This window comes from Zingiber officinale, chromosome 7B (assembly GCF_018446385.1).
Source record: "Zingiber officinale cultivar Zhangliang chromosome 7B, Zo_v1.1, whole genome shotgun sequence".
NCBI lineage: Eukaryota > Viridiplantae > Streptophyta > Magnoliopsida > Zingiberales > Zingiberaceae > Zingiber > Zingiber officinale.
The window spans coordinates 57754584-57780111 of NC_055999.1; the positions used below are offsets into that span (position 1 = coordinate 57754584).

At 35.4% G+C, this 25528-nt stretch overlaps 2 protein-coding genes across 5 annotated transcripts; both read right to left on the bottom strand.

Moving 5' to 3' along the window:
* Positions 1-9613: 9613 nt before the first annotated feature.
* LOC122005772 (DNA polymerase kappa-like) lies at positions 9614-21127 on the bottom strand. 4 transcript variants are annotated; one of them, XM_042560968.1, is made up of 14 exons: positions 20970-21127; positions 19445-19617; positions 17539-17712; positions 17331-17454; positions 17154-17224; positions 16972-17058; positions 16070-16165; positions 15447-15567; positions 13046-13174; positions 12087-12178; positions 11772-11883; positions 10282-10583; positions 9999-10204; positions 9614-9879 (listed from the first exon to the last, which is right to left on the bottom strand). In XM_042560968.1, the coding sequence occupies exons 1-14, from the start codon at positions 21037-21039 to the stop codon at positions 9765-9767; spliced, it is 1872 nt and encodes a 623-aa protein (XP_042416902.1). In that variant the 5' UTR covers positions 21040-21127; the 3' UTR covers positions 9614-9764. The 4 variants fall into 4 exon arrangements, with proteins under 4 accessions (XP_042416902.1, XP_042416901.1, XP_042416903.1 ...); XM_042560967.1 differs by having other exon boundaries at positions 17154-17254; XM_042560969.1 differs by lacking the exon at positions 13046-13174 and having other exon boundaries at positions 17154-17254.
* Positions 21128-23792: 2665 nt separating this feature from the next.
* Positions 23793-25528, bottom strand: LOC122003763. Its single transcript, XM_042558790.1, has 3 exons — positions 25336-25528; positions 24228-24647; positions 23793-24128 (listed from the first exon to the last, which is right to left on the bottom strand). The coding sequence occupies exons 1-3, from the start codon at positions 25429-25431 to the stop codon at positions 23937-23939; spliced, it is 708 nt and encodes a 235-aa protein (XP_042414724.1). The 5' UTR covers positions 25432-25528; the 3' UTR covers positions 23793-23936.

Below are 25528 nucleotides of genomic sequence, written 5' to 3' on the forward strand. Positions count from 1 at the left end.
TGTTTGCAAAAATTACTAAAGACTTCAAATGTTTCATCCTTATTTTTTAAGAATTTTACCTAGGTGAATCTAAAGTAATCATCTATTATTACTAGGCAGTAAAGACTCTCATTTATTGATTTGATTTCATGGGAGTCAAATAGGTCTAGTGCAATAATTCTAGTATAGAATTTGTTTGAAGTTGATTAGTTGATTTGTGAGCTGACTTTATTTGTTTTCCTTGTTGACAGACATTACAAATTGTTGAGTCTAATTTGGGTAACTTTAGTAAGCCTCTAACTAATCTATTTAATTTACTTAAATTTTTAAAGTTTGTGTGCGACATTCTTTTATGCCATAACCAGATTTCTTCTTTTTGTGTCAAGTGACTCTTAAGTGAGGAGGCAGTTAAGTTAATTGCATAGATATTATCCTTCCTAAACCCTTTTAGTTTTATAGTAGGATTATCTATGTGCTGAATTAAGCATTCAGATGATAGGAACTTAACTTTATATCCAGAATCACATAATTGACTAATGCTAAGAAGATTGTATTTGAGATTTTCAACAAGTAATACTTTCTTAACAATAAAATTAGTTTTGAGTTCAATATTACCTATCTCAATTACCTTGAGTTTATCGTTGTTTCCAAAGACAACTGTTCCTAAGCTTTTGTATGTTAATTCAGTGAATTTGGTGTGATCCCCATACATGTGTTTGGAACAACCACTATTTAATATTCACTTGGTTTCCTACAACAGGTAGGAGTTAAAACTAATTTAGATTCAGCTTGATTTGAAATTCGATTAGGGTGAATAAGTTAAGCCATTTAACTTTAAGTTTTAAGTTTTAAGTTTTAATTTTAATTTTAAATTTTAAGTTTAATTTTAAATTTTAACTTTAATTTTTATTTTTAGGTTTAAGTTAATTTTTTTTAATTTTAGTTTAAGTTTAATTTTTTATTTTAGGTCTAATTTTTTAATTTTAGGTTTAATTTTAGTTTAAGTTTAATTTTTTATTTTAGGTCTTTAGTCATCTCACCTGATCTACGTCTTCAATCAGAGAATCCTATAATTTTGTGAGATGAGGTAAGTTTGATTTCAGGGTTTGGTTTAACTTTGTGTTAGATTCAGGTTTAGCTTTGGGTTCAATAAACAGACATTGTTTGGATAAACTTCTGGGCTATAGTGAGTCACCTGGACATCATTAGAGTAACCATGCCTTTGAGATTTTCCAAATAGTCTCATTCATTGAATTTAGTACAAAATCTTGGTCTAACTAATTAGGATTCGTAAGGGGTAGCTTCGGTTAGTTCCACTAAGTCAAATGCCCAGGTCGAAATCATATTTTCCTAGACATGCATAGATAGAGTTTCCCTAATCTACTATCATCCAAAACTTCACTAGTACATTTGTCAAGTTAAACTGTTGTCTCTAATTTAGATAATCCTAATTACCCAGCTGGCAAGTTATTATTTTGGAGGTGCCAACTAATTTGGAGTCTCCCCCTGAATTGTTAAGTTTGATTTTTAAGTTTTAGGTTTGTGTCGATTACTTTTATAATTATAGTGGACTTGATGGTAATTTGATTTGTTTGATTTTATTTTATCTTTTGGATTTAGGTTTGATTTTGTTTTGTTTTTAAGTTTAGAATTTAGTTTTGAAGATTTATTTTGGTTTGGATTTAAGGTTTTAGTTGGATTTGATTTTATATAATGGATTTCATTTTTTAGGTGCATAATATTGGTTAATTCCTACTCACGTGGTTAGGCACGCTTTTAGAACCCAAGCTTTAGTTTGGTCTTATTTTGATTAACTAAGGATATAAAAGATTTCTTGGTTGAACTGGACTTGTATCCAAGTCTGAACTTATTGTACATAGCTTTTTGTGACTCAAGTTTCATGTCGAGGTACTTGGATCTAGTTGTGAATTTTTGTAGTAATTCTTTTAGTTCAATTATTTCATTTTTCAGTCTGAAATTATCCTCCTCAAATTTTACAACTTGAGTTGGGATTTCAGCATGAATTATTGGTTCAATTGTTGAACTTGGTTTTAATTGTTCATTAAGTTTGTTATTTTCTTTTGTTAGTTCATTTATGTAATTTTTAGAGTTAGTTAATTTCTTATTTAAGCATGTAATAATTTTTAAAAAACTTTTGCTTAAAGTAAAGTATACCTCATCAGAACCTTCGGAAATGAGTGCGAACTTGTGGCTTGATTCGGGTTCGGACCCATCTTTCGATTCGTTCTCTAATTATGATTCTTAAGCTATCAGTGCGAGGTAGTTGGTGTGCTTCAGTTCTCCGTCATCTGATTCATCTTCGAACGATTCGTCCCGCGTTGCTTTGAGGGTCTTCTTTTTCTTCAGATTCGGGTAGTCATTCTAGTAATGTCCCTTTTTGTTGCACCCGAAACATGTGACGTTCGTTTTGTTGCTATTTGATGTTGAGTTGATCTTCCGCAGGTCCCTTTTTGAGAAATTCTTCTTTTCCTTGTGAACATTTTTCTTACCAAGTTCACCAAGTGTTCTTCATCATTTGAGTCTTGGTCAGTCTAAACTTCTGATTCTGGTTTGGTTCTGGTTTCTCTTTTGACGTTCTTACAATAAGAGCAATACCTTTCTCGATTTTGGTGTTAGTCTGTTCGTGTAGCTCTAATTCGTAAAATAATTCATCTAATTTTAATTTAGACAAGTTCCTCAAAATCTTATAGGTATCCACGATGGATGCCCACAGTGCATTTCGAGGAAACGCGTTTAGAGCATACCTTATTAAGTCTCGGTTCTCCATTTAATGGTCGATTGTATGAAGCCCGTTTAGGATATCTTTTATCCTTGCATGTAGTTGACTCGCAGATTCTCCTTCCTACATTTTTATGTTAAATAATTTATTCAAATAAAGGTCCCTTTTTGTTACCTTTGCATCGTTGGTTCCCTCGTGCAATTCGATGAGTTTATAACACAACTCCTTTGCATTTTCGTGTGGGCCGACGCGGTTCAGTTCTTCCTTCATTAGCCCGCGCTAGATTGTGTTGAGAGACTTGAAGTTGATCTGAGCCTTCTTTTTTATTTCCGGATTCCAATGTTCAGGGTCCATTGGAATTCTGGCGTTGTCGACGAGAGCCTTGTAGCCTCCGATGATGCAGAACTACTGGTCGAGGTCGATCTTCATGTATACTTCCATCTGCTTCTTTCAGTACGGATAGTCGTCACCGTTAAAGAGGGGAGGAAGGGCGATGATGTATCCCTCGTTTTAAACCATGAATATGTTGGACCGCTGGGGACCGTCTAGAAGGGGGGTTGAATAGCCTGTAAAAATAATAACAAGAAATCATTCTCGACTTTTCTTAAACTAACACTTGCAAAATATAACAGCAGTAAATTAAAACAGAAAAGAAGAGGCACATAGAGATTTACTTGGTTACAACCGGGGAGGTTGTTAATCCAAAGAAGATGTTGCACTAGTATCTCCTTCAGACGGAGAAGCCTCTTACAACGATGAAAGCGCAAAAAGAAAGAAGCTAAACTCTAAAAGAAGCACAAAAGTGTTGGAATTACAATTCTTGAGTTGTTGTGAAGCTTCTAGACCAAGGCTGTATAGCCTTGGTCAGGGCGCCCCGAAGTATTCTGAGCGCCCTAGGGGGATAAAACTTTATCCCCAACACACAGATCTCGGTTTGACTGAGATCTGGATAAACTTTCGATCCGGGCGCCCCGGACTGGTCTGGGCGCCCCGGACAGTTTCGGGCGCCCCAGCTGAGAAAGTCAACCCCGTTGACTTTTTCAGCACAGGTCTTATGCTCCGGCTCCATTCGCCTCAGTCCGAGTCTTCCGCTCGCTTGGGTGATCTTTGCCATCCGGAATAGGGCTCACTCGAACCCAACTTTCGGTCTTCTCGAGCAGGCTTCCGCTCCGGCTTCTCGTCCCTCGGAATCGTCGCGTGCTTCCTTCTCATCCGCCAGCGTACTCATCCGCAGTCTTCGTCCCTCGGTCGCACCTAGTGCCGACCTTCTCGCTAGCTACGTCTCTTGCTCCTCGAGCAATATTTCGGTCCGGCTTCTCGTCCCTTGGAACCTCCGCACGCTTCCTTCTCGTCCACCGGTGTACTCTTCCGCAACGCTTCTTCCCTCGGGCGCACCGCGTGTCGTCCTTCACGCTAGCTGCGTCTTCTGCTCGACTCCCTGTGCTCCTAAGCTCCTGCACACTCAGACACAAGGTTAAAAACCGACAGGACCTAACTTAACTTGTTGATCACACCAAAACAACTTTAGGGTTCCAACAGAATCTTGCACACAAAGAGAAAAAGAGAAAGGAGGTCCCAAAACTTGGTCTTAGGTTAGCAGTGTTTAAGATATATATAAAAAAATAGAAGGACTCAAGAGGTGTTGTATCAACTTCGAGTTAAAACCAAATGAGAAAAAAAAATTATCTGAATAGGTAAAGTTTTACCGATTCAGATAGAACAAAAAAAATTAAAAACATTTTCCCCCGGCTTGATTGGTGGTTTCACTAATTCAGAGCAAAACTTAGCTCTGATACCACTTGTTGGATCGATACGCACGTGAGAGGGGAGTGAATCACATGATTTTCAAAAACTTATTTTCTCGTTTTTAAAATTGCGAGTGTGAACGCAGTGGAAAGTAGATAAGAAATCGAAAACAAAAATCACAAAAAAAATACAGTCGATTTACTTGGTTCGGAGCCTTCGACAACTCCTACTCCAAGACCTAGGTCCCATGGACCTACCGATGAGTAATCCACTTTAAACCCTTTCGATACCTCCGAAAAAGGGAATCGAGTACAAAAAGATTAGAACAAGTGCAACACACTGCAGTTGTCCTTTTGCAGAAATTAAGTACACAAACAAAATTCGTTACCGACACTTAAGGATCAAATGGGAGCATTCGTGTGTCATTGTCGGTCTACTGGCCACGATCGGAAGTCCTCAGAATAGTCATTGGGTGCAGTAGCTTTGCAACAGAGTCGTAGTAAAAGCCTGGAGCAGTCGGAAGCTCAAACGGATACACAGTAGCTCGTATATCATTGTTCTTTCAAAACCTTCTCGAGGCTGCCTTAAATAGGGCTTGGAAGGCGCCTTCCATAGCTGTTGAAGGCGCCTTCAACCTGGTAAATTTGATCCCGAGTAGCCCGGCACTTATCCGAGACTGTATCCAAAATTTATCATGTGGAAGGCGCCTTCCATAGCCATGGAAGACGCCTTCTATGAACAATACGAAGGCACCTTCATTGCTTGAAGGCGTCTTCGGACACTATTCATCCGAAGGCAATGTTTCTCCTTTGTCCTGCAAAACAATGTTAATTAGTCCAATAACCTGCAACACAAGTATTAGGATAATAATAATTAATAATAAAGAGTAGTAATTAGTTCCTGTCCTCTCAGGACCAGGAACTAGTCAAGGCCTCAGTTTAGGGATCCCAAATGGACCTAAACTGAATCGACCCCTACTATCCGTTAACTAGGACGTGTCCTCATAAGGTCACTCTCCTCCAGTGACTTACCTTAACTTACCAACTTGCCAGACATCCGGTCAGCCCGTCGACCTGTCTAGACTTCATGCCAGCTATCCGGTCAGCCCATTGACTTAGATGGACTTCTCACTAGATATCTGGTCAGCCCGTCGACCTATCTGGACTTCGTACCAGCTATCTGATCGGGCCATTGACGCAGCTGGATTTCCTGCTAGATATCCGGTCAACCCGTTGACCTGTATGAACTTCTCCTGCACACTTAATCAAGTAGTTAGATCATAACAAAACCTAACTTAACTTATTTATCATTCATCAAAACTTGAGTTGGACCGTTAGTGCAAACTGCACCAACAGAAGTTTTCCTAAATAAGATTCCACCCCAACCAGTTTCACAGCCATCAGTTTCAATAACTAAATAGTCGGAATCAAGAGGTAATGTTAACATAGGAATTGTTTTGACTAAACTCTTGATTTGTTGTATTAATGTTATATCTTGTTGATTATAGTGTTTTTGACTTGTTAAAGATGTCTTATTATATAATGGGTCACTTATCTTGCCAATGTCTTTTAAATAAGGGTGTGCATAATTCAGGAGCCCTTAGAAAGTACGTAGTGTTTTTGTATCTTCCATTTTATCAGGGAAATCGAGGATTTTTGTAGAAATATAAGGTTGGAGTGCTATTTTTCCTTGGCCAATTTCAACACTTAGAATATCTATATGTGTAGTTGCTAATTGCATTTTTTACGTGAAATAATAAGTCCACATTTTTCAAAAAGATTAAAAATAATATGTAGGTGAGTATAATGTTCTTCTATGTTCTTCTTTGGTTTTGAAGAATACTAAAATATTATCACTATAGACATTGAACATAGAAACATCTCTAAAAATGTTATCCATTTTTTGTTAAAAGATTTGGGGGTGACTTTAAGGTCAAAGGGCATGACCAGCCACTTAAAATGTCCTTCAAGACAGGAAAAGGTTGTCCATTCAATGGAATCAACATGTATTTTTACTTGCTAAAATCCTGATTTCATATCAAACTTAGAGTAATATTTTGAGTTTTGGATTTTGTTTAAAAGTTGGTCTTTATCTAGTCTTTTTAAACCATCTTCATGACAATTATCATTTAGTCTTTTATAATTAAAAACTATTCTGGATTAATTATGTTTTTATTCTACGCCTTTGTTAACTATAAAGGTTGGGCTTCTAAATCTAGAAGTCGATCTTTGAATAGCCCCTAAGTGTAATAGTTGTTTGATAGGTATAGTTTCCCAATTTGTATATCTTAAATCTTGGACTTTAATGGTAAGTTCGGGATTGATGATTGCTAATTGGCAATAAACTTTGTCTCGATCCCAATATTTTGTAGGATTCTCAGAGCGCACATTATTTTTTATTAGGATTTATGCTACAACATACAAGCCCTAGCTGCTCAACGTATAGCAGCTATTGTATTTGTGCAATAACTACTACATGTCGATTGATACCTTGAGTAAAAGATGATAATGTTCACGCCTGGCGGCCTAGTATCACTAGCCCCAAGGGTATGGCCAGGCATTAATGTACCCGGGTTATAGCTCGGGGACTGTTACACAACCGCAAGTGTACGATTTCGTCGTCAATAATAAAAAGATATCGAATCCACAGGGATTCACTATAAGCACTAGAGATGTCTCACTTTGAATTACCTAAACAATCGACAAAGGATACGAATGTATTAAGTAGCAACTAGAAATAGAAATAGAAAAGCAAATGTAAGAACTTGGGTTTTATGAGAGTTCTAGGAGTTCAGTTTCATTGTGATATTTATCAATGTAAGGTGATCTACCAATTCTTATCCTCAATTGTCATGCATTTGCAGGAAGTTGCCGATTTTCTTTTGCAGAAGTCAATCGGCAAGGAACTTTTATCTATACCTATAGTAATTTAATAGTCATGACCCCTAGCTATGAAGTCTGTTAACGGGGCAACCTATCACCAACGCCCCTCGGTCATACGACATAGAAACACATCACCATTCAATCCACATAAAGGCATAGGGGATAAATACACTCAACTATTCCACCTCCTTGTTGAGACTAGCTTCACCTTTCAAGGTGATCCCCTAGATGTCCGTTAGCGAGGCAGTTTGTCACTAGCGCCCCTCGGTCATACGATCTAGGGGATCCCTCTACAAGATCCACAAGTATCACAAATATCCAATCAAGCATGGTAATTAAATCCAAATACAACAATCCACACAAGATCAAATAAATACAAAACATAACAACATCATTGAGATAGGAAATTGGCATATCCATGAGATTCTTACATCAAACCACACCACAAATACTCCCTTAGTCCTAGAATAATGAATCTACTCCATAATATAAAGATAGAGATCTGAAGATAAAGAGATCACAAACATTTCAATCCAAATCAAGAAAAGAGAATATAAATACTTATCTAGTTATGATGAGTGATCTTCGGAACCAATCCCTAGCTTCTGGAGTTGAATCAAAGATGGAAATAGCTTAGGAATGCTGGATTAAGGCTGGAGAAGGTGAAGAATGCCCCCAAACTTGATCTCCCCAAAAGGGAGAGCCTTCCTCCTCTTGAAAGAGGAAGAAGCTCTTTATATAGGGTAGGGCACGGGCACCACACAGCCCGTGCCACGACCGTGTGGCACACACGGCCCCGACTATTTTGCTCTCGGCCAAGGTCACACGGTCGGGTGGCCTTCACACGGTCGTGTACTGTTCTTTCTCTGGTTTGCTCACACGATCGTGTGGCTCACACGGTCGTGTGGCTCACACGGTCGTGCCAATTTCAACCTCTTGATCCCTTGCACGGTCGTGTAGCACACACGGCCTGGCCTTGCCTCTTCTCTAGAAATGCTACACAGCCGTGTAGAGATGTTGCTTGGGCTGTGTAGATCTACACGACCATGTTTTGGTCATGCTTGCTGAGGTGGCACTGTCGTGTCATTCTCCTTCTCTGGTGAAGCTACACGGCCTGCCTGCTCCACACGACCAAGGTCATTTTCCTCCCTGCTCCTTTAGCATGGTCGTGTGGCTCACATGGCCAGTGTCGTCTTCCTTTACTTGTTGCTTATATCGACCACGAACATCATTTCTTCTCCAAATTCGACTCTTGTAAACAAAAAATACACAAGAGCAGATCTCCGAACAAAGAAAAATATTTATGCTGAAAGTAAGATAGAGTATAAAAGTGCATAGATAAAGCATGCATAAAATATATGAATACGCATCAAAATATGCTAAACATGTGTATATAATCTACGCACATCAGGGACCTCACCGGATTCCATTTTAATTTTTTGATTATTTACTTTATCATCCCTAATTTTTTAAGTCAAATTTTCTTATCAACCCGGGGTTAAATTCTACCATTAGCCACTATTAGCCTAGGTTCTTTTTTAGCCCTAATAGAGTTTAATTTCTGGCTCTACCATTGACCGGCTCTCCCGACTAGATACATGCAGATAAATTACAGGGGTATTTTGCCCTAGCTCAGTGGTGTGTGTGTATGTGTATAGTGATGTGTTGCCCACCCCGTACGCGACAAAGTGCGCCTCACCATGTGGCAGGTGCCCCCACGTGAGCGACTCACTCTCAGTCACGAACAACATCACGTATACGAGATGGGCAGCATATCACCCATGTGTATATATATACACATTTGTTTTGTAGAATATATTGTGATAAGTAGATAATAAAAGGGGTTAATATTTGCCCCAGGTAATGGTATAGCGACATGACATCTTCTTAATTTCTCAAGCAATAGTATAGCAACATGACATCTTCTTAGTTTCTCAAACATCTAAGAATCAAATCTTAACTTCAATAAATTAACAAATGAATTTTCTTTAACATGTGATTAACCTAAGAATGTTGGCTAATAGACCACCTACTACTACCTCCGTCAATTGACCTAAGAACGCTAGACTATTACTATCTGAATCTAATGCAAAGTTTAAGCCTGTTTAAATTGATCGATCAATCTAATCTGAATCTAATGCATCTAATTCACACAACCAACCTGTCGATCTGATTCCAACATGGCAACCAACACTTCTAGATGGAGTATATAGAGCTTTTGACTATGTACTACATGGCGGCACAAAAACCATAAAATATGAAGAAATTTGGTCAAAATTTTCCAAACCACTGAATTAACTAAAGTAAATGGTAACCAATTTATTATCACGTCAGTAATCACACCTAACATGAGGACACTTTGATACATTTGATTTTTCCCTACTTTACTCATACATTTATATACATCTGTCAAATAATTACGTCTTCTTCTTGAAGAACGCATCAATAGGGATATATTTTGCTTGTTTCCCAGACGATGACTTCTGCTTCTTTGTCCTACTCTTTTCGAGGGGAGAAGAGAAGGTCAAAGATCTGAGAAAAGAAATCAGTTCGTCAGAAGCCAGCCAAAAATAACATGCTATTAATTATTATACACATGAAACTATTATGTTCATGTGAGATGGGTTAAATTGGGAAATCAAATCTGTCACCTGCACTCTTCCTTCTGAAGCATCTGTGCAAGATGATAATCCAGATGTTCTTGTCTCTCCTCAATAAAGTTTGTGGGAATTTCAATCCCACAAACAGAACAGATGTAATCATCGATCCAAAAAGGCCGGGATGAGTCACGAGATGATGCAGCCCTTTTGCGGTCAGAGAAGTCGACGATATTGGTCAAATCCTCTTTTCCTTTACACTGTATATGAAATCAACCTACTGATGAAATAAAAAGTATAATAGCGGCATTATGCTAAAGATCAAACAGCACATCACCTTGCTTTGACACTCCTTGTTAGAATATTCTGCTTGAATTTCTGAACTTGTGACATTGCCTTCATTTGAAACAAACAGTTGATTGGACTCGAGTATGTCATTCAATTCACATTGAAAACCATGGCTTTCATTAGTCGAGGAACTCGTCCCGCCACCCATTATCTGAACATCACTGGAGTTTAAATGGACAGAATTAATGATGCTTGGTATACTCTCAGAGATGTGCAGAAAGCTCGTCAGAGTCTTTTGCGTAGGACCGAGAGGATTGTGATTATCGTCATGGAAATGTGACAACCGTAGGCCTGTTACAATCATGAGGCCCAGAACAATGAAAAAAAAATAATCAGAACATGGAAGGAAGGCTTTCTATATGCTATAAGAAAGATTAGAGGAACATGCCAATTTAAGAATGCTTTAGTGAGACATGCTTAACAAATGCAAGATTGAACTCTGTAAGAATAGGCCTGGTAATAGAAAAATTGGCTTTTTACTAAAAGGAACGGCCACGTTTCCTTATTTACTAAAAGAAACACCCTAGTTTCAAAACTACCAAAAAGAGCACAAAAAATAATATTACTCCCTTCCTACTCCTCCCGCCAACCTCCTAAATTCCACGCTGTTTTTCAATACATGAGCCTAATAGAGGAAAATATCATGCCCACGCTGGGCCTAATATTGGACCATATCAGGCCCAGAATAGGCTTGATATGGGAAAATATCAGGCCCACTATGGACCTGATATGATCCCATATCAGGTACAACGGTGGGCTGATATAGGAACATATCAGACCATTTTTAATCTGGAGAGAGGGGATGCAATAGAAAATGACGAGAGAGGATTTAGGAGGTTGGCGGGAGGGGTAGGAAGGGAATAACACTATTTTTGGTGTTCTTTTTGATAGTTTTAAAACTAAGGTGCTCTTTTGGATAAATAAAGAAACGTGGCCGCTCCTTTTGGTAAAAAGCCGTAGAAAAATTGAGCATGGGCAGTGAAGCTACTTTCGTGCATTTTAAGAGGAAAAAGTGTTGTACTAATCAATGCTAAAAGACAAGCACCATAGATTATCCACTCAGGTATTACTAGATTTCTAATGACAATTATTAGTATAGGATCCAGATAAGTTCACCATAGATTTCAAATTTCATTTAACAGTGCCTACTAAAAAACTAATATAAACTAGCACAAGCGTTTAGAGCCTTGCTGAAAATTAATTCCAATTTGTGTTACACATAATTAGCTAAGTGGTATTTTTCAAGTAGACTAAGCTAGAGCAAAGCTGATCTCATCCAAGCTTAAATGCCACATCTTGGAATCCTACTAAATCATCAGGCAGTTGGGAAATACGTTTTAAGTCAATTATCTCTGTTAAGCAAATTTTCATCTTGTTGAATAAACATCACAAAAACAATGATAGGTAGGAAATATGATTCTTCTTCACGACTTCAAAACAAGGATTGAGAATTATGAAGCTTACAAATGTTTTACATACCCAACAACCTTAATCGAACAGGAAGTTCTGCCTTCAGCAACTTGGAAGCATATATCAAAATATCTTCTTTTGAATTTACATATTTCTGCAATGAAATTGCTCTTGTCCGAACCTGGAACCAAAAAACAAAAACCAGGACACTGTAAGAAAAAGGAAACTTAAGATAGCATAATATTCTCTGTGATAATCTACTTTTGGGGTTCTCATAAGTATTTCTGGCACCTAAAATGGAAAATGCTTGCTTAGAAGAATCAAAATTTGCAGAACTATTTCTACAAATTAATAACCAGAAACAAAAAACGATTTGCCAAGAACCTCAAATGATGCAGTCTTCAATTTAAGGGTCAGATTCCGTCCAAGAAGACCCTCCTTCTGCATGTCATTTGATAATGTTTCAGCAAGATCAACTGCAAAATAAAGAAATGGCAAATTACGGAGACTAGCATTTCCAGATAAAAATGAAACTAGAAAGTGATAAAACAAAAGGTTAGCAAAGTATGTTCAGTAACAGATTGAACTACAAACTATTACAAATCTAGATTAAATAGATAAAAATAAGCACTACTAAAGGTGTAGATTGTAAAATCATTTTCTAAAACTACAATTTTACTCCAGTAAGATTAGCACGCATCTGATACCAGTGTAATTGTGTTACTTAAATGAGTGCTCTTGTATATCCTTTTCCATCTGCTGCCTAAAATTATAAAATTACAATTGAGGAATGAGAAGTATTTCTACATATTTATTTCCTTATACTAAACCAATCAACTTGAGGCATTTAAATACTTATCCCTTGCACATTTTTTCTCATTATTTACAACAAAGTTGTCCCATACAACAGCCGTGGAAGCAACCTAATAAAATTTCTGCCTAATTCATCCTTGTTGGTTCCCAATTTCTTAAGCCCAGAGGTATCAAGAGTGAACCAAATAGGAAACTATACCTAATGATCATGCCTTGGGATTCATTTGCAGTGACATCAGTTATAAATTTGTTTGATGTTAAGACACATTTGATATACTCACATAACAGCCAGAGAGCAACCTATCAAAAGTTCAGCCTAATTCATCCTTGCCACATTCATAATCGCTTCAGAAGTCCAGAGATATCAAGGGTTAACCAAACATAAAACCAAATCAATCAGCATGGACCATAGCACAGTACTTAGAATAGACATGTTTTAAATGTCTGGGTTTATATATAGCATATTCACTTTGACCATAACAATCTGGAATTAGAGGAAAAGGAGCAAGTTTGACCAAAATGATCATTACCCAATTTCTGGAACAGCAGTGATTCATCATCAGTGGCTACAAATGTCCTCTCACTACTAATGCTCTTCCGCATCTTTTGCTGAGGAGCATCTGTTCCTCCTATACCCAGTCCAACACAAAGAAAAAAGTCTACAAACAGCATAGATTTTATCAACTAGTTGGCACATCATCGGGACAAAGATGAAATTGTGATAAATTATAGAAAGACAGAACACATAAAAAGAAGGTAAATATCACTTACTTTTTTCTCCTAGTATAAAATAGTTCTACGAAAAAACTAAACATAAATTCAAATAAACAAAATGAACCTATAGAAGATTTCTGGTCATGTGATGTTTGCATAATTCTCCAGGCTATTTGTTATATAGCTTATAGGTTTCATTTAAAAAATTAACAATTGCTGAGAAAATGACAATCTTAATAATTCTTTGTTATACTATAAAAAAATCAATAAAGTAAATCACCAATCAACCTTTAATATTAAATATTAATATTCATATTCTACTATTTTTTCACATTCTTGCAAAAATACTTCTTAAGTCTACCATAATGAGTCAAGTGCTCAGCTAACAAGCTGAGACAAATATGAATTTGTTGCTAAACAATACTTCTTATTTCTCTTTTCCGGTCTTGTATGAATAGCACCAGAAGAGCTAGAATGTATTATTCCAAGGTTGCCTTTGGTAAACATAAATAAAATGAAAAGGAATCAAAACAAAAACTAGAATGGAACAGAAAGCAACGATTGTTCCATTCCATTTTTTATTTGGTTGCAATAATACAATGACACGACAAATGCAATGCTTTAACCTATATTTAACTCTTCTCTTCTTCTAAATCATCTAATCATTTTAACTTACATGATCTATCTAATGTCTTTTAGGGTGCTCAATCAATCTAATTTGTTCAACGCAACAAGCCTATGTGGCTCGCCTGATCCAACAATCTCGTTTCATCTTCCCAACCCAATTGATCCTCTTGGCCTACCCAACCCAATTAGTTCGCCTAACCCGCCCTACCATATTGGCTAGCTAGGTTGGCTTAGTCCACTCAGCAAGTCCAATTTACTTGGTGGACCTGTCTGCACAATTTGATAGAGGCCCATGTTGTCCGTCTGGTCAATCGGCCCACTGAATCCAATTGATCTGTTCATCAGTCCTAATAGACCACTAAGATTGATTGATTCACTTGACCCGACCAATTCACCCAACCAACTCAACTCAATAGGTCTACCCGACCTATCTTTTCGGCTAGACAAGTTTGCTTGATTGCTCGTCTGACTGTCCTACCCAGCTTCCACAAGCCAACCAACCTACTTAGCTTGGCCAATGAATTTGGTATGGTTGTCAGACCAACCCGATCAACACAACTATCCTAGTTGCTCGTTTACCCAACCAATCCACCCAAACATGAGTAGCTTGCCATGCTCACCCGGCCACCTAGCCCAACTGAATTGCTTTATATATTTGGTTCGCTCATATTATTTATTAGTTATAATTTTGAGATGATAATTTGTTAATAAATGTTATATTTAATATAGATGTCATAAGGATTATCCTCCAAAAAGAGTGGAACGGATTTAGTTATTCATTGAAATGGATTACTCTACCCAAATTATACATCTAAAATAGAATTAGCCCACCTAGGCCAACGGAATTGCTTTATATATTTGGTTCGCCCATATTATTTATTAGTTATAATTTTAAGATGATAATTTGTTAATAAATGTTATATTTAATATAGATATATCATAAGGATTATCCTCCAAAGAGTGGAACGGATTTAGTTATTCATTTAAATGGATTACTCTACCCAAATTATACATCTAAAATAGAATTAGCCCTCGAGGCAATGGTGTAGCAGCAGAGCGTCTTCTCAGTTTCTCATGCATCTAAGAATCGAATCTTAGCTTCGGCGAATTAACGAATGAATTTCTCTTAATAGATGGTTGACCTAAGAACGTTGGGTTGATGAGCCGCCCGCTGCGAGGACTTCCCGATTTTCCTTGGTGGCCGGTGGAAAATTTCCGTGAGATCGGGCTAGTCACCCCAGGATTAGTCGGCGCAAGCTGAATACTTGGTATCAACTAAAAAAAATATGAAGAAATGAACCATTTTAAATTTGCCACATGAAGAAATGAACTATTCTGATTCCATTCAGTTTATGTGTACCAAATGCACTAGTATTGTAAGAATAATTTCATAATCACAAACTAAGGACCCGATTCAATTCATATAAAATATACTCTACATATTATACCCATAGATATAAATAACAGAACAATTCACAATCACAAATCAAAGATCTAATTCTGTTCGTGCAATGTTTTTTTTAAGCAAAAATTCAAATGAAATGCTCATTGTACATTAAGCTATAGATAATTAATACCTAAAATACCAACCAGTTGAACAATGAGAAAATAATGCATGTAAGAGAGCTCCCTTTTGCAATATTTCAGTGCACGTACTAATTCCAAGTACTTCTCTTAATATTTGTTCAGTCACCTTACCAATACCACCTACCTGCATGAACAATTAAGACTATTGAAGAGCTAGATTATTACAGGAGAACTAAAAATTACTCAATAAAAACATCAGATTCATTGAAAAGTAAAAAAAAAAAAATTGCTGATAGCAGATTGTGATGGCAGATTCAATGTTCCAACCACGTTACCTTACCAACATAACAAATGGAGTAGAAGTCGTCAAACCAAAATAATTAATGAAATTATCTCACTGTGTTTTAATAAAGACACGCACTATCGAATGAATACTGCCAGCAGTAGATATACTTTGGAAGTGACAAGTAAATTAAGAAAGAATAAGATTGTTAATTACAATTAAGAACAAGTTAGCATATGAATGGCACTGAAAAAAACAGAACTTCAATGTTATTTGGCTACAAAAATATTTCACAAAATACTAATTAATACCAAATTGTGTAAATGAATAAAAAAGAAGACAGAGAGAAGCTGGGACAACTAATATAAAACCTACTGAACATGTCTTGTAAGATAGCACATACCTTCCTTATAGGAAGTGATGATATAAAAGTCATTACAGCATCTCGATCGTTTGGCAAAATAAACTGCCCATTAGGTTTGTTGATGTCTGAGCAAACCTAACAAAATACAGAAGAAAAAAAGGGAAACAGAAGATATCATTCAATAAATACTTTCATTTTGTATGTATTAGACAAGTCGGAAACATGAGAGTTGAGTTAAAGGGGCCGGTTGAGAGACCAAATAAAACTCTAGTAATCTAGTTAACATAAAACTAAAAGGATGATTTAATAGAGCTTTATAAGCTACTGGTATATTCCAGTATAGTGCAATAAGATCCGTGTAACCAATCTCAACCAATTGGAACTCGAACTACTTCATGATGATAACATAGAGTTTAATTACAGGATAAACCTATGTACGCAGCACCAAATAGTTGGAATTGACAGCATGTTTCTATACTACAACCAAATGAAATAAAGTAGAATAGATTGTTCTCGAAACAAGTTGGAGGACATGGCCGACATATTAATGTTAACTAAACTAATCTATAATGATGAATGTAGAAAGTGAAACTAAAATGGTCCATGTAGGGAGGTCCACAAACTGATACAAAATGAACAGAGAAATTCAAAAAGTCAATCTAGAAAAGTATTATAGCAAAGAATTGAGTTGATGAATTGCCGAAAGATGGACAGTTTAAAGATGAAAGAAATTTTGTAAAGGACCTTCCATTGGGAGAACAAATGAAATGTAACTATGAACAAGATGGTTGAAGAGGACAGAACAAGAACACACAACAGCAAGTGACTGCCTGAATTTGTCAATGTTGGACATCGCAGAACGTCAAGTATTGAACATAGTACACAAACAGCCAACTTTTTGAGGTTAGCTGTACAAAATGATGTTAAATTAAGAAAAATACCTTTGCAAGCATGCGGTTTGGCGCCACGCCAACACTACAAGTAAGACCAGTTTCTTGATAAATAGTATTTCTTAGTTCAGCAGCAACCTTTGTAGAGATGATAAAAAAAAGATGACTGAGTTTTTAATAACAAAATTTTAGTGCATAGAGATTAACGAAAACAAGACTATAGAACATCTTACTTCTTCAGAGCTAATGCTTCTTTGTTTGCATATCTCAGTTATCTCGAGGTATGCCTCATCCAAGCTAGTAGCTATATAATCAGGATCATATTTACTAAAAACTGAATAAAAAGACTTGTTACAAATTAGACAAGTTTCAAATATATGAAGTTGTTCTTAGTTAAAACACCAACACACCATTCCTTGTCTTTTCACTGTAGTATGTGTACTTTCCAAAATTTGTAGGAACAAATATCAATTCTGGACACAATTTACGTGCAATAAATCCTGGCATTGCAGCACGGACTCCATATTTCCGAGCCTAAAGAAGAAAATAACACAAATTCACAAAACCTCTCCAGTTACTAAAAAAATTGACAGCAAGGGGATGTACTGACAAAGGTACCTCATAACTCGCAGTGCATATCATGGACATACCACCGACAGCCAATGGTTTGCCTTTTAATAATGGGTTCTCCAATGTCTCAACAGCAGCATAGAAAGCATCCATGTCAGTGTGCAACCATATCTTTGAAAGGTCACGTGAACCATCTAACTCCAAAATTCTTTTATTAACAATCTGAAATATTTCATAGTATATAAAATACCAAAAAAATATCTTAACTAGTTGATAAATGCAAATACAATTGACAATAAGACATCTGTTTATGGTTCTGATTGTGGAAAGCCTGAATTCTTAGGGATTAACACAGTGTTTGACCCATATAGGTTGTAAAGAATACTTGAACTTGATTTATATTACATGTGATTATTTACTATGAGAAGCAGATAGTCTACCTTATCTCTACTAGATAAGGTAGACTACATAGTTATTTTATCACAGAACAATATAGAGAAATTAGGTAATGCAACATAAATCAAATGGAAATCATTGGTTAATGTGTTTCAGTTAAAAGCAAATTTTTTTGTCAATGAAAAATTAGAGTTGCACGTCTAAGTATTTTATAGCATATTCAATCTGCAAACTTCTCTAGCAAAGAATCTGTCAAAACCAAAAACTACTTGGTGTATCCACATGAAAATAAACAAGAATTTAATTGGGATTGTTAAAAACATAACAATCATATTTATGCCATTGAAGCAATGAGATTCAACAATCTTGTATAAGTCTACAGCTAGAGCGAGAGAATTCTATTAAGTCACTGTCATATCAACACTGCAGCAATAAACCATGTGCATACATATTTTGTGATAGTTTTACCGTCACCTTTTATAGGCCAAAGATAATGATTTCTACATGACTGGACTCCCTAGTCAGCAGATCATGTAACTATCGAATCACATGCAATAATTAAAAGATATCCTACAACATTTGGAAGGCCAAGGTCCAAGACACTGAGTTTGATTGGCAAAACATGTGGTCAATGGACATGTATTAAGGTCGGGCTTGATGAATGCGTGGGAGGGTTGAAAAAATTGAGGTTGGATTGGTTGATCACCTAAAATGGTCAGCATGATTCTAGGTTGATTTGGTCCGATAACAAAATGATAAGTAATTTAACATTAATGGGAGTAAAACCAAGGTTTAAAGTGTGTTCTGGTGCTCAACCAGTATGAAATGGTTTTGTTACCATACTACCATCACCCGCTACCTCAACCCATCCATATTGTTTGCCCTCCATTATGCATGCCTCTTACCACTACCAACTTCCAACTTCCAACTTCGGACTCTCAACAATCACCTAGGAATGGGTTGAACTGCAAAACCATCCACTTGCCTCCCCACTTCTTCTCATCAATGCTCTCTAGTATCCAACACCAACCAAGTACACGTCTTGTACTCATTTCATGTTGCTTCTTTGTCTCAGTTGCTACCGGCAAAAACAAGGCTACTTTTGCCTTCAGACATCTTGGTTACAACCAACACACGCAGCTGCCACAATTCGCTTGTGTTGATTCTATGATGGTTTCAGTGGGTCAACAAAACGAATATTTCATCCATGTCAACCAAGAAATCATGCATGTCTTTTGAGATTTTGTTGCCATATTAACTGTCCATTGCATGTTTTGGACATTGAACAAGTAAACTATCTTCCTTCGCCTTTTGCAAATATAGATAACACAAAAAATTGGTTCTTGATAAACTACAACATAAGCAAAGTTTATGCTACTTCACAAAACATCTATAGGTAAATTAGTTAGCGTGAACATTTCAGTGTAGAGAAACATTGTCGACAGCATAGCAATGTTTGCAGTATCATCTAATTCAAGCATAAAAACCTCAATATAAACAGGAATCAAATATCAAAGAAAACAAAGGCCCACAAAGTAAATGACTAATCAATGCCTACCATTTGGAAATGTGAAATATCCTTCTCTGTAAGTTTTGCACGTTGCGCACGCAAGCTTTCAATTTTCTGTTTAATGAATGCCTCTTTTCTTTTCTCATTCTCAAAATATTTTGATCCTTTGCTCATCTCATAAATTATTCTTTGTACTTTCTCTTTATCAACCCCTTCCATTCCTATAAAAAAAACAAAAAGGCAGTGGTATTGAGGCACTAAAAAAGCAGAAAAGAAAGCTTATGTTCTAATATTGTCCTGAAAGTTCAACACCATAATTTGCAACTGAAAAAAAAAAAAAAGAACAAACTCTGACTAACCTTATCTACTTCATAGATTGGTATTGTTCAATTTGTAGCTATTAGCCAACACAAATGAATAAGAAAATAAATAGTAAAGTGTTACGGATAAAAAAAAGAAGGATACGACATAACAAGATATAGGTGTAGGGTTGTAAACGAGCTAAGCCGAGCCGAGCATAGCAAGCTTGGCTTGGTTTATTTTTTATGCGCTTGAGCTTGTTTGAAGCTTGGTTTAAGTTTGGTTCGTTTAGATGTTATCGAGCTCTCAATTCAAGCTTGGCTTGAACTTGGTTCGTTTAGATGTTATCAAGCTCTCAATTCAAGCTTGACTTGAACTTGGTTCGTTTAGATGTTATCGAGCTCTCAATTTAAGCTTGTTTGATTGTTTGAAAATTTTAGTTATTTAATTGATTATTGAGCTTAATAATTCAAACTTATTTGCTTATTTTATTATTTATTTAGCATATTGATAAGAGTTTTATTAATGAATATGATTCGTGAGCATTGTTCACGAACGTTAACGAGCTAAACACATATGTGCTCAAGCTTGTATGTTTAGTTTAATGAACTGTTCATGCTTGTTTGTTTAATTAATCTTGTGTATATTGAACGAACATAAACAAGCTCTTACCAAGCCGAACATCAAGCCTGTTCACGAACACTTGGTTCATTTACAGCCCTATATAGGTGAGTGAAGAATAATCCTTAATGAAAAATATATATATATATAGCTATAAAAATAGCGTTTTTTTTTTTGTGTGTGTGTGTGTGGGGGTGTTGGAAGGCTACAGTAAAACTAAGATACAGATTTAGAAATTGCTTTAACATGACAACTTAGAATCATAGGTAGAAGTGCTGAAAATCTTAATTTCTGTTAAGAATATTAAGAAGGTTAGGGATTTGGTATATTATTATAGTCTGTGCCCATTCTCAGCTAAGACCATTTTGTGGGAATCAGTATCCTATAGTTTTTAACATTTTTTCTAATTGAAAAAAAAAGGGGTGAAATATTTGTTCGTCTTCTAGCACAACGTATTCTCGACTTTTCTAGAAACATAGAAGATCACCCAACCATAAGGTCTTACAGGCAAGAAAAAGATTAGATACATGACAACGGTTGTTTTTCCAGCGCAAGCGAAAGGGTAGATTGAGCAAGGAGCTACCGAACTCTAAAAAAAGGCAATCTCAAAAGCAAGGAACAGAGATTGAGAATTAGAAGGTCGAAAAAACACCAGCTTTCGCGTTGGTATAAGCAGTGTGATAGGATTGCCATGGCCGATCCCCGCTCGAGGTCTCCCCCATCTTCTCCTGGAAGGAAAAACTCAAACAGGCGCCGAAGCCGAGCGAGAGGGTTCAACGCACGCCAAAGAGTCCCAATGTTATATATACTGTAACATCGAATCGATACGTCTCATAATATAACGCTCGATATAATCAAATAGACTTTTGCAATATCATCCGAACTTTTTTTATATATTTTTTTTAAAAAAAAAAACTTCAGTAATATACTTGTAATTTTATAACAAATCTTATCTTATTATTATATGACATATAATTAAAAAAATTAATAAAAAAAATTCAATTATCAACTATTTGATGATTTGAGATCAATTAGATTTAAATATAAATCACGAAAGAAAAAACACTTCAGTCAACAAACATACATATAAATTATTAAAAAAAAATCACAGAAAAAAATATGTATAAAATTGAGCTGCGTTTTGTTTATTTCTTTATTTTTTTCTGATTTCCTAACATTTTATTTTAAAAAATTTTAAGAAAAATCAAAGATGTAAAAAAGATATTATAAAACATGTTTCTATTTTATAATGCTATTTTTTTGCTTTTAAAAAATTATAAATGAAAATCAGAAGAAAAAATATATATAACCAAACACAATTACACAAGCCTCTCTTGGATTGAGTTAGGCTAAGCCTTTTTTTTTTCCTAATTTCACAGAATAGATAATGAAATTCTGTAAAACAAAAAGATAGATACATAAAGAATTAGATAATCAGAGACGATAACAAATCGGATATTGTCTACTTTAATTCACTACAATCTCATTCACATATATTTTTTTCCTACTTGTCCATACTTACGCATGTTAAATATAATATACGTGGATAGTCATAAATTTAAATAAATCTAAATTCGATAACAACCTGAATCATTTCTATCAGGACTGTCTCAATCATTCTTGAGATCTTAGATAGATTTTTTTTAAAGTCTTAATATTTTTTTAAAAAAAATAAATAATATTTTTTATAAAATATTATTAGAGACATTTAATTTTATTAAAATTTCACAATTGAAAGCATTATCAATTAAGTCGTGTAAGCTCACTTTTTTATTAGTAAAATTTTAAAAATAAAAATTCTTGTATGCTAAACTTTCTAGCATAATTTATTAAAAATAATATATTTATCTAATAAATATTTTTAATTAAATAAATTAAATTAAATTTATTAATAAAATGTTAAAAATACTAACTAATTTGTCCAGGATTAATAAATTATAATAATATTATTAATATATATTTTAATTGTTATCCTAAAATTTTTTATCCATGGATTTTAAGTTAAGAAGGAATGCAATAACAAAATTAGTATGAGGCTTTATACATCAAGCTGTGTTTTAATCAATTTTAATTTTGATAAATTATCAATCAAATTTATTTAATCAAACAATTTAATGAAATACAAAAAACAAAAAAAAACAAAAAAAAAAAAAAAAGAGAATGCATAATAATTTGCAAAGGAGCCCAATAAAATAAAAGAATTTAAATATAAAAAAGATAACGAAGAAGAAGAAAGAAAAATAAAATAAAATTTATAGAAATATAATAATGTTATATTAAATATGTTTTCAACTTTCAAAAATATTTTTATAAAAAAATATCAATTACTAATAAGTATAACAAATAAATATTTTTAATTTATAAATCAAATTTAATTTTTGTTAGTAAATTAAATTTTTTTAATAAAAAATTAAAAATTCCTGATAAATTATAAAAAAATTAACAACAAAATATAATTTTAAAGTAAAGAATTTAAATTATCAATCAAATCTAAATTTAACGAGTAAAAAATTTAAAATGACCAAATTTAATTTTATTTTATAAAAAATTAATAAAATTAAAAATTAAAAATTATTGACGAAATCTAATTTGATTAATAAAAAATTTAAATTACTAAAAAAAAATCTTGATTCAAATTTACTTTAACCATAATTTTAAATATTTACTATTCTAGGCATAGGCCTGTGCCTTGAGCTGCCCTGATTTCTATAATATTTGAATTGAGTATTAAATATCAAAATCTGACCTAAATGAGTCAGATAAATATTTCCAGATTAACACTAACAAAACAAAAAGAATAAGGTTAAGACCAGTAGAGATGAAGAAAGAAGTTTAAGACGGCAATTTTTTTTAAAAAAAAACTCTCCTTGTTCCACACCAAAGATTTTCTCCACCTTCTATGCATTAACTAAAACAGAACATCCAGATATAGTTTTCAATAGAGAAGTCAAACTATAAATTACCATCCCTTAATGCAAAGAGCAGGGATGATGATGCTCATAATTTGCAAGGAGCAACAACACTTCAATAGCACTCATAGCATCAAATTTAAGGAAAGATTTGTAATTCCTTCTTCATATTCCTGCAGAGTAAAAGACTTGTGTTTCCTTTCTTTTTCAAACGAACTGGATAGCAAACTTCTTGTGCTCTATGCAACAATTTCAACATTCAATATTCCTCTATATGGTTTTATTCTTCCTTCTTTTTCTTTCTCACTCTCATATTCCCACCAAAAGAATTCCTCAAAAACACACTAGCTAGCTTGAATCTAAGGAAAGGATTGGAGCAGAATTTTGTACCTCTCTCTGAATGGGGTGGTATAAGTCTGCTTTAAGAAAAATCACAAATCTTTTCCTACAAAACTTCTTTTTCATTGTTATCTAGGAGGATCCTCAATTAGTCAATTAGCATTAACATTTGCTAACCATAAACTTCTGCCAATGTATTTTCATCCAAGCCTGATAAACAGATAAACTGGTTGGAATTAAATATTTTCCAGACATTTGGAACAACATTCTTATCTAAATAATAGAATAATTTTTGAGAAAGGTATACACCAATTCTGCATACATAGAATTCATCATGAAGAAGAGAAAGTAAGATAGATAAGACAACAAAACTACAAAGAAGCTTCAGATTTTGCATGAGGTCTTCTATACCACATAAATATTAGCCAAAAAGACATGCAAAGGCCACCATTGGCAAAGTGAGGAATCAATAATCGACCGAGATATGGATAGTAAGGACCAGGCAACTTGAGCAATGTGAAAAAGCTAGCAATCAGAAACAGATGCCAGGGAGTCTCGCCTTCCTGAAAAAGGAGACCCAACGTTAGAAGAACACTACCACATACATAGAGTATAGCTCCTCAAACTCTGATACAAAGAAATCACTAAAATAACAACCGAACCTTAAGGTCTGATGAAAAGTCTTCTGCAACGCCCTTAAGTACCTTGGCAAGGGTAAAACCGAATGCGAACGGAATAGGGATCACACCCATCTTTCTCTCATGGGCGCAGTAGGACATCTCGCTGAGAGACGTGATAGCTAAAAGTGGGACGCTGAGGTACCTCAGCACGGCCAATACAAGCTCAAAGATGATGCTTTGGAAAATCCGGACCACTCTCATCCACGGAAAGTTCTTAACTGGTTCAGGAAATCCATCGAACATTTTAAGGATATCATCAATTCTTAAATTTAGAATTGAGTCATCAGACCCCCCAGAAGTTGTTGCACTCGATGCGAGAGGCACGAGGTCACTCCCTCCACCGTATCTGAAAAGTTTTAGCGATGTCGCTGGTAATGATTGGAACGGCATCGACCATTGGGGCTGTTCGAGCAGAGAGGCAAGCTAGTGAGCGTAATAAATAAACTTTTGAAGCGCAAAATATCTATAAAAAACAATCTTTTTTTTTATGGGTTTGAATTAAATAGATTCGACAGATCAGAAACAAAATAACAGTGCGAGGGGAGGAAGAATGAGGAGATCACCGTGGATTAGGGGTGTCAAAAATGAACCCGACCCGACGACCCAACCCGAGTCGACCCGAAAAAAATCGGGTTCGGGTTGGGCATTTTCGGGTTCGGGTCGGGTTCGGGTTGGAGGGTTGGAGAGTAAAAAAATTTCGGGTTGGGTCGGGTTGGGTTCGGGTTGACCCGGGTTGACCCGGGTTGGCTTAAATATAGGGTTTTGTGGGTTTTTTTAGAGTTAAATCAAATTTTATTTTAAAAATTTAGATGTTTTTATGTATATTAATATCATGTTTGTATGATAATGATGGAATATTGAGATAAAAGTGAAGAATTATAGGGAAAATAGCCCAAAAAAGTCGTTTTGAATCGGATTTTCGGGTTATATGGGTCGGGTTCGGGTTGATCGGGTTGGTCGGGTTCGGGTTCGGGTTTAGGTGTTTTGGGTTGAACGCGGGTTCGGGTCGGGTTCGGGTTGGGTTTTTTTTTTTTAAAAAAAACTCAACCCGACCCAACCCGACCCGACCCACCCGAATTGACACCCCTACCGTGGATCGTCTTTGAAAGGAGGAGAAGGAATTTAGATTCGAAGCCTCCATGGATGACAAAGAAGGCGGCGGATGAAGGCGGAGAAGAGACGACATCGCCTTGTTGACTTGCTGGTATTTGGTATATCTTCTTCTCTCGCTCGATGCTTGCGTCGTCGTTCCCGTTTCAATGGCAGGGATAGGGTTCCTGGCA

Coding starts and splice junctions, on each gene's coding strand:
- LOC122005772 (XM_042560967.1), bottom strand. CDS start 21,039: ATGGGGGAGACCTCGAGCGGGGATCGGCCATGGCAATCCTATCACACT. Junction 17,713..19,444: donor ATATTTCACATTTCCAAATG/GTAGGCATTGAT, acceptor GAAATATTTCAG/ATTGTTAATAAAAGAATTTT. Junction 17,455..17,538: donor TATGCACTGCGAGTTATGAG/GTACCTTTGTCA, acceptor TTTCTTCTTTAG/GCTCGGAAATATGGAGTCCG.
- LOC122003763 (XM_042558790.1), bottom strand. CDS start 25,431: ATGTCGTCTCTTCTCCGCCTTCATCCGCCGCCTTCTTTGTCATCCATG. Junction 24,648..25,335: donor CCTTTCAAAGACGATCCACG/GTAGGGGTGTCA, acceptor CTGCTCGAACAG/CCCCAATGGTCGATGCCGTT. Junction 24,129..24,227: donor ACTTTTCATCAGACCTTAAG/GTTCGGTTGTTA, acceptor CTCCTTTTTCAG/GAAGGCGAGACTCCCTGGCA.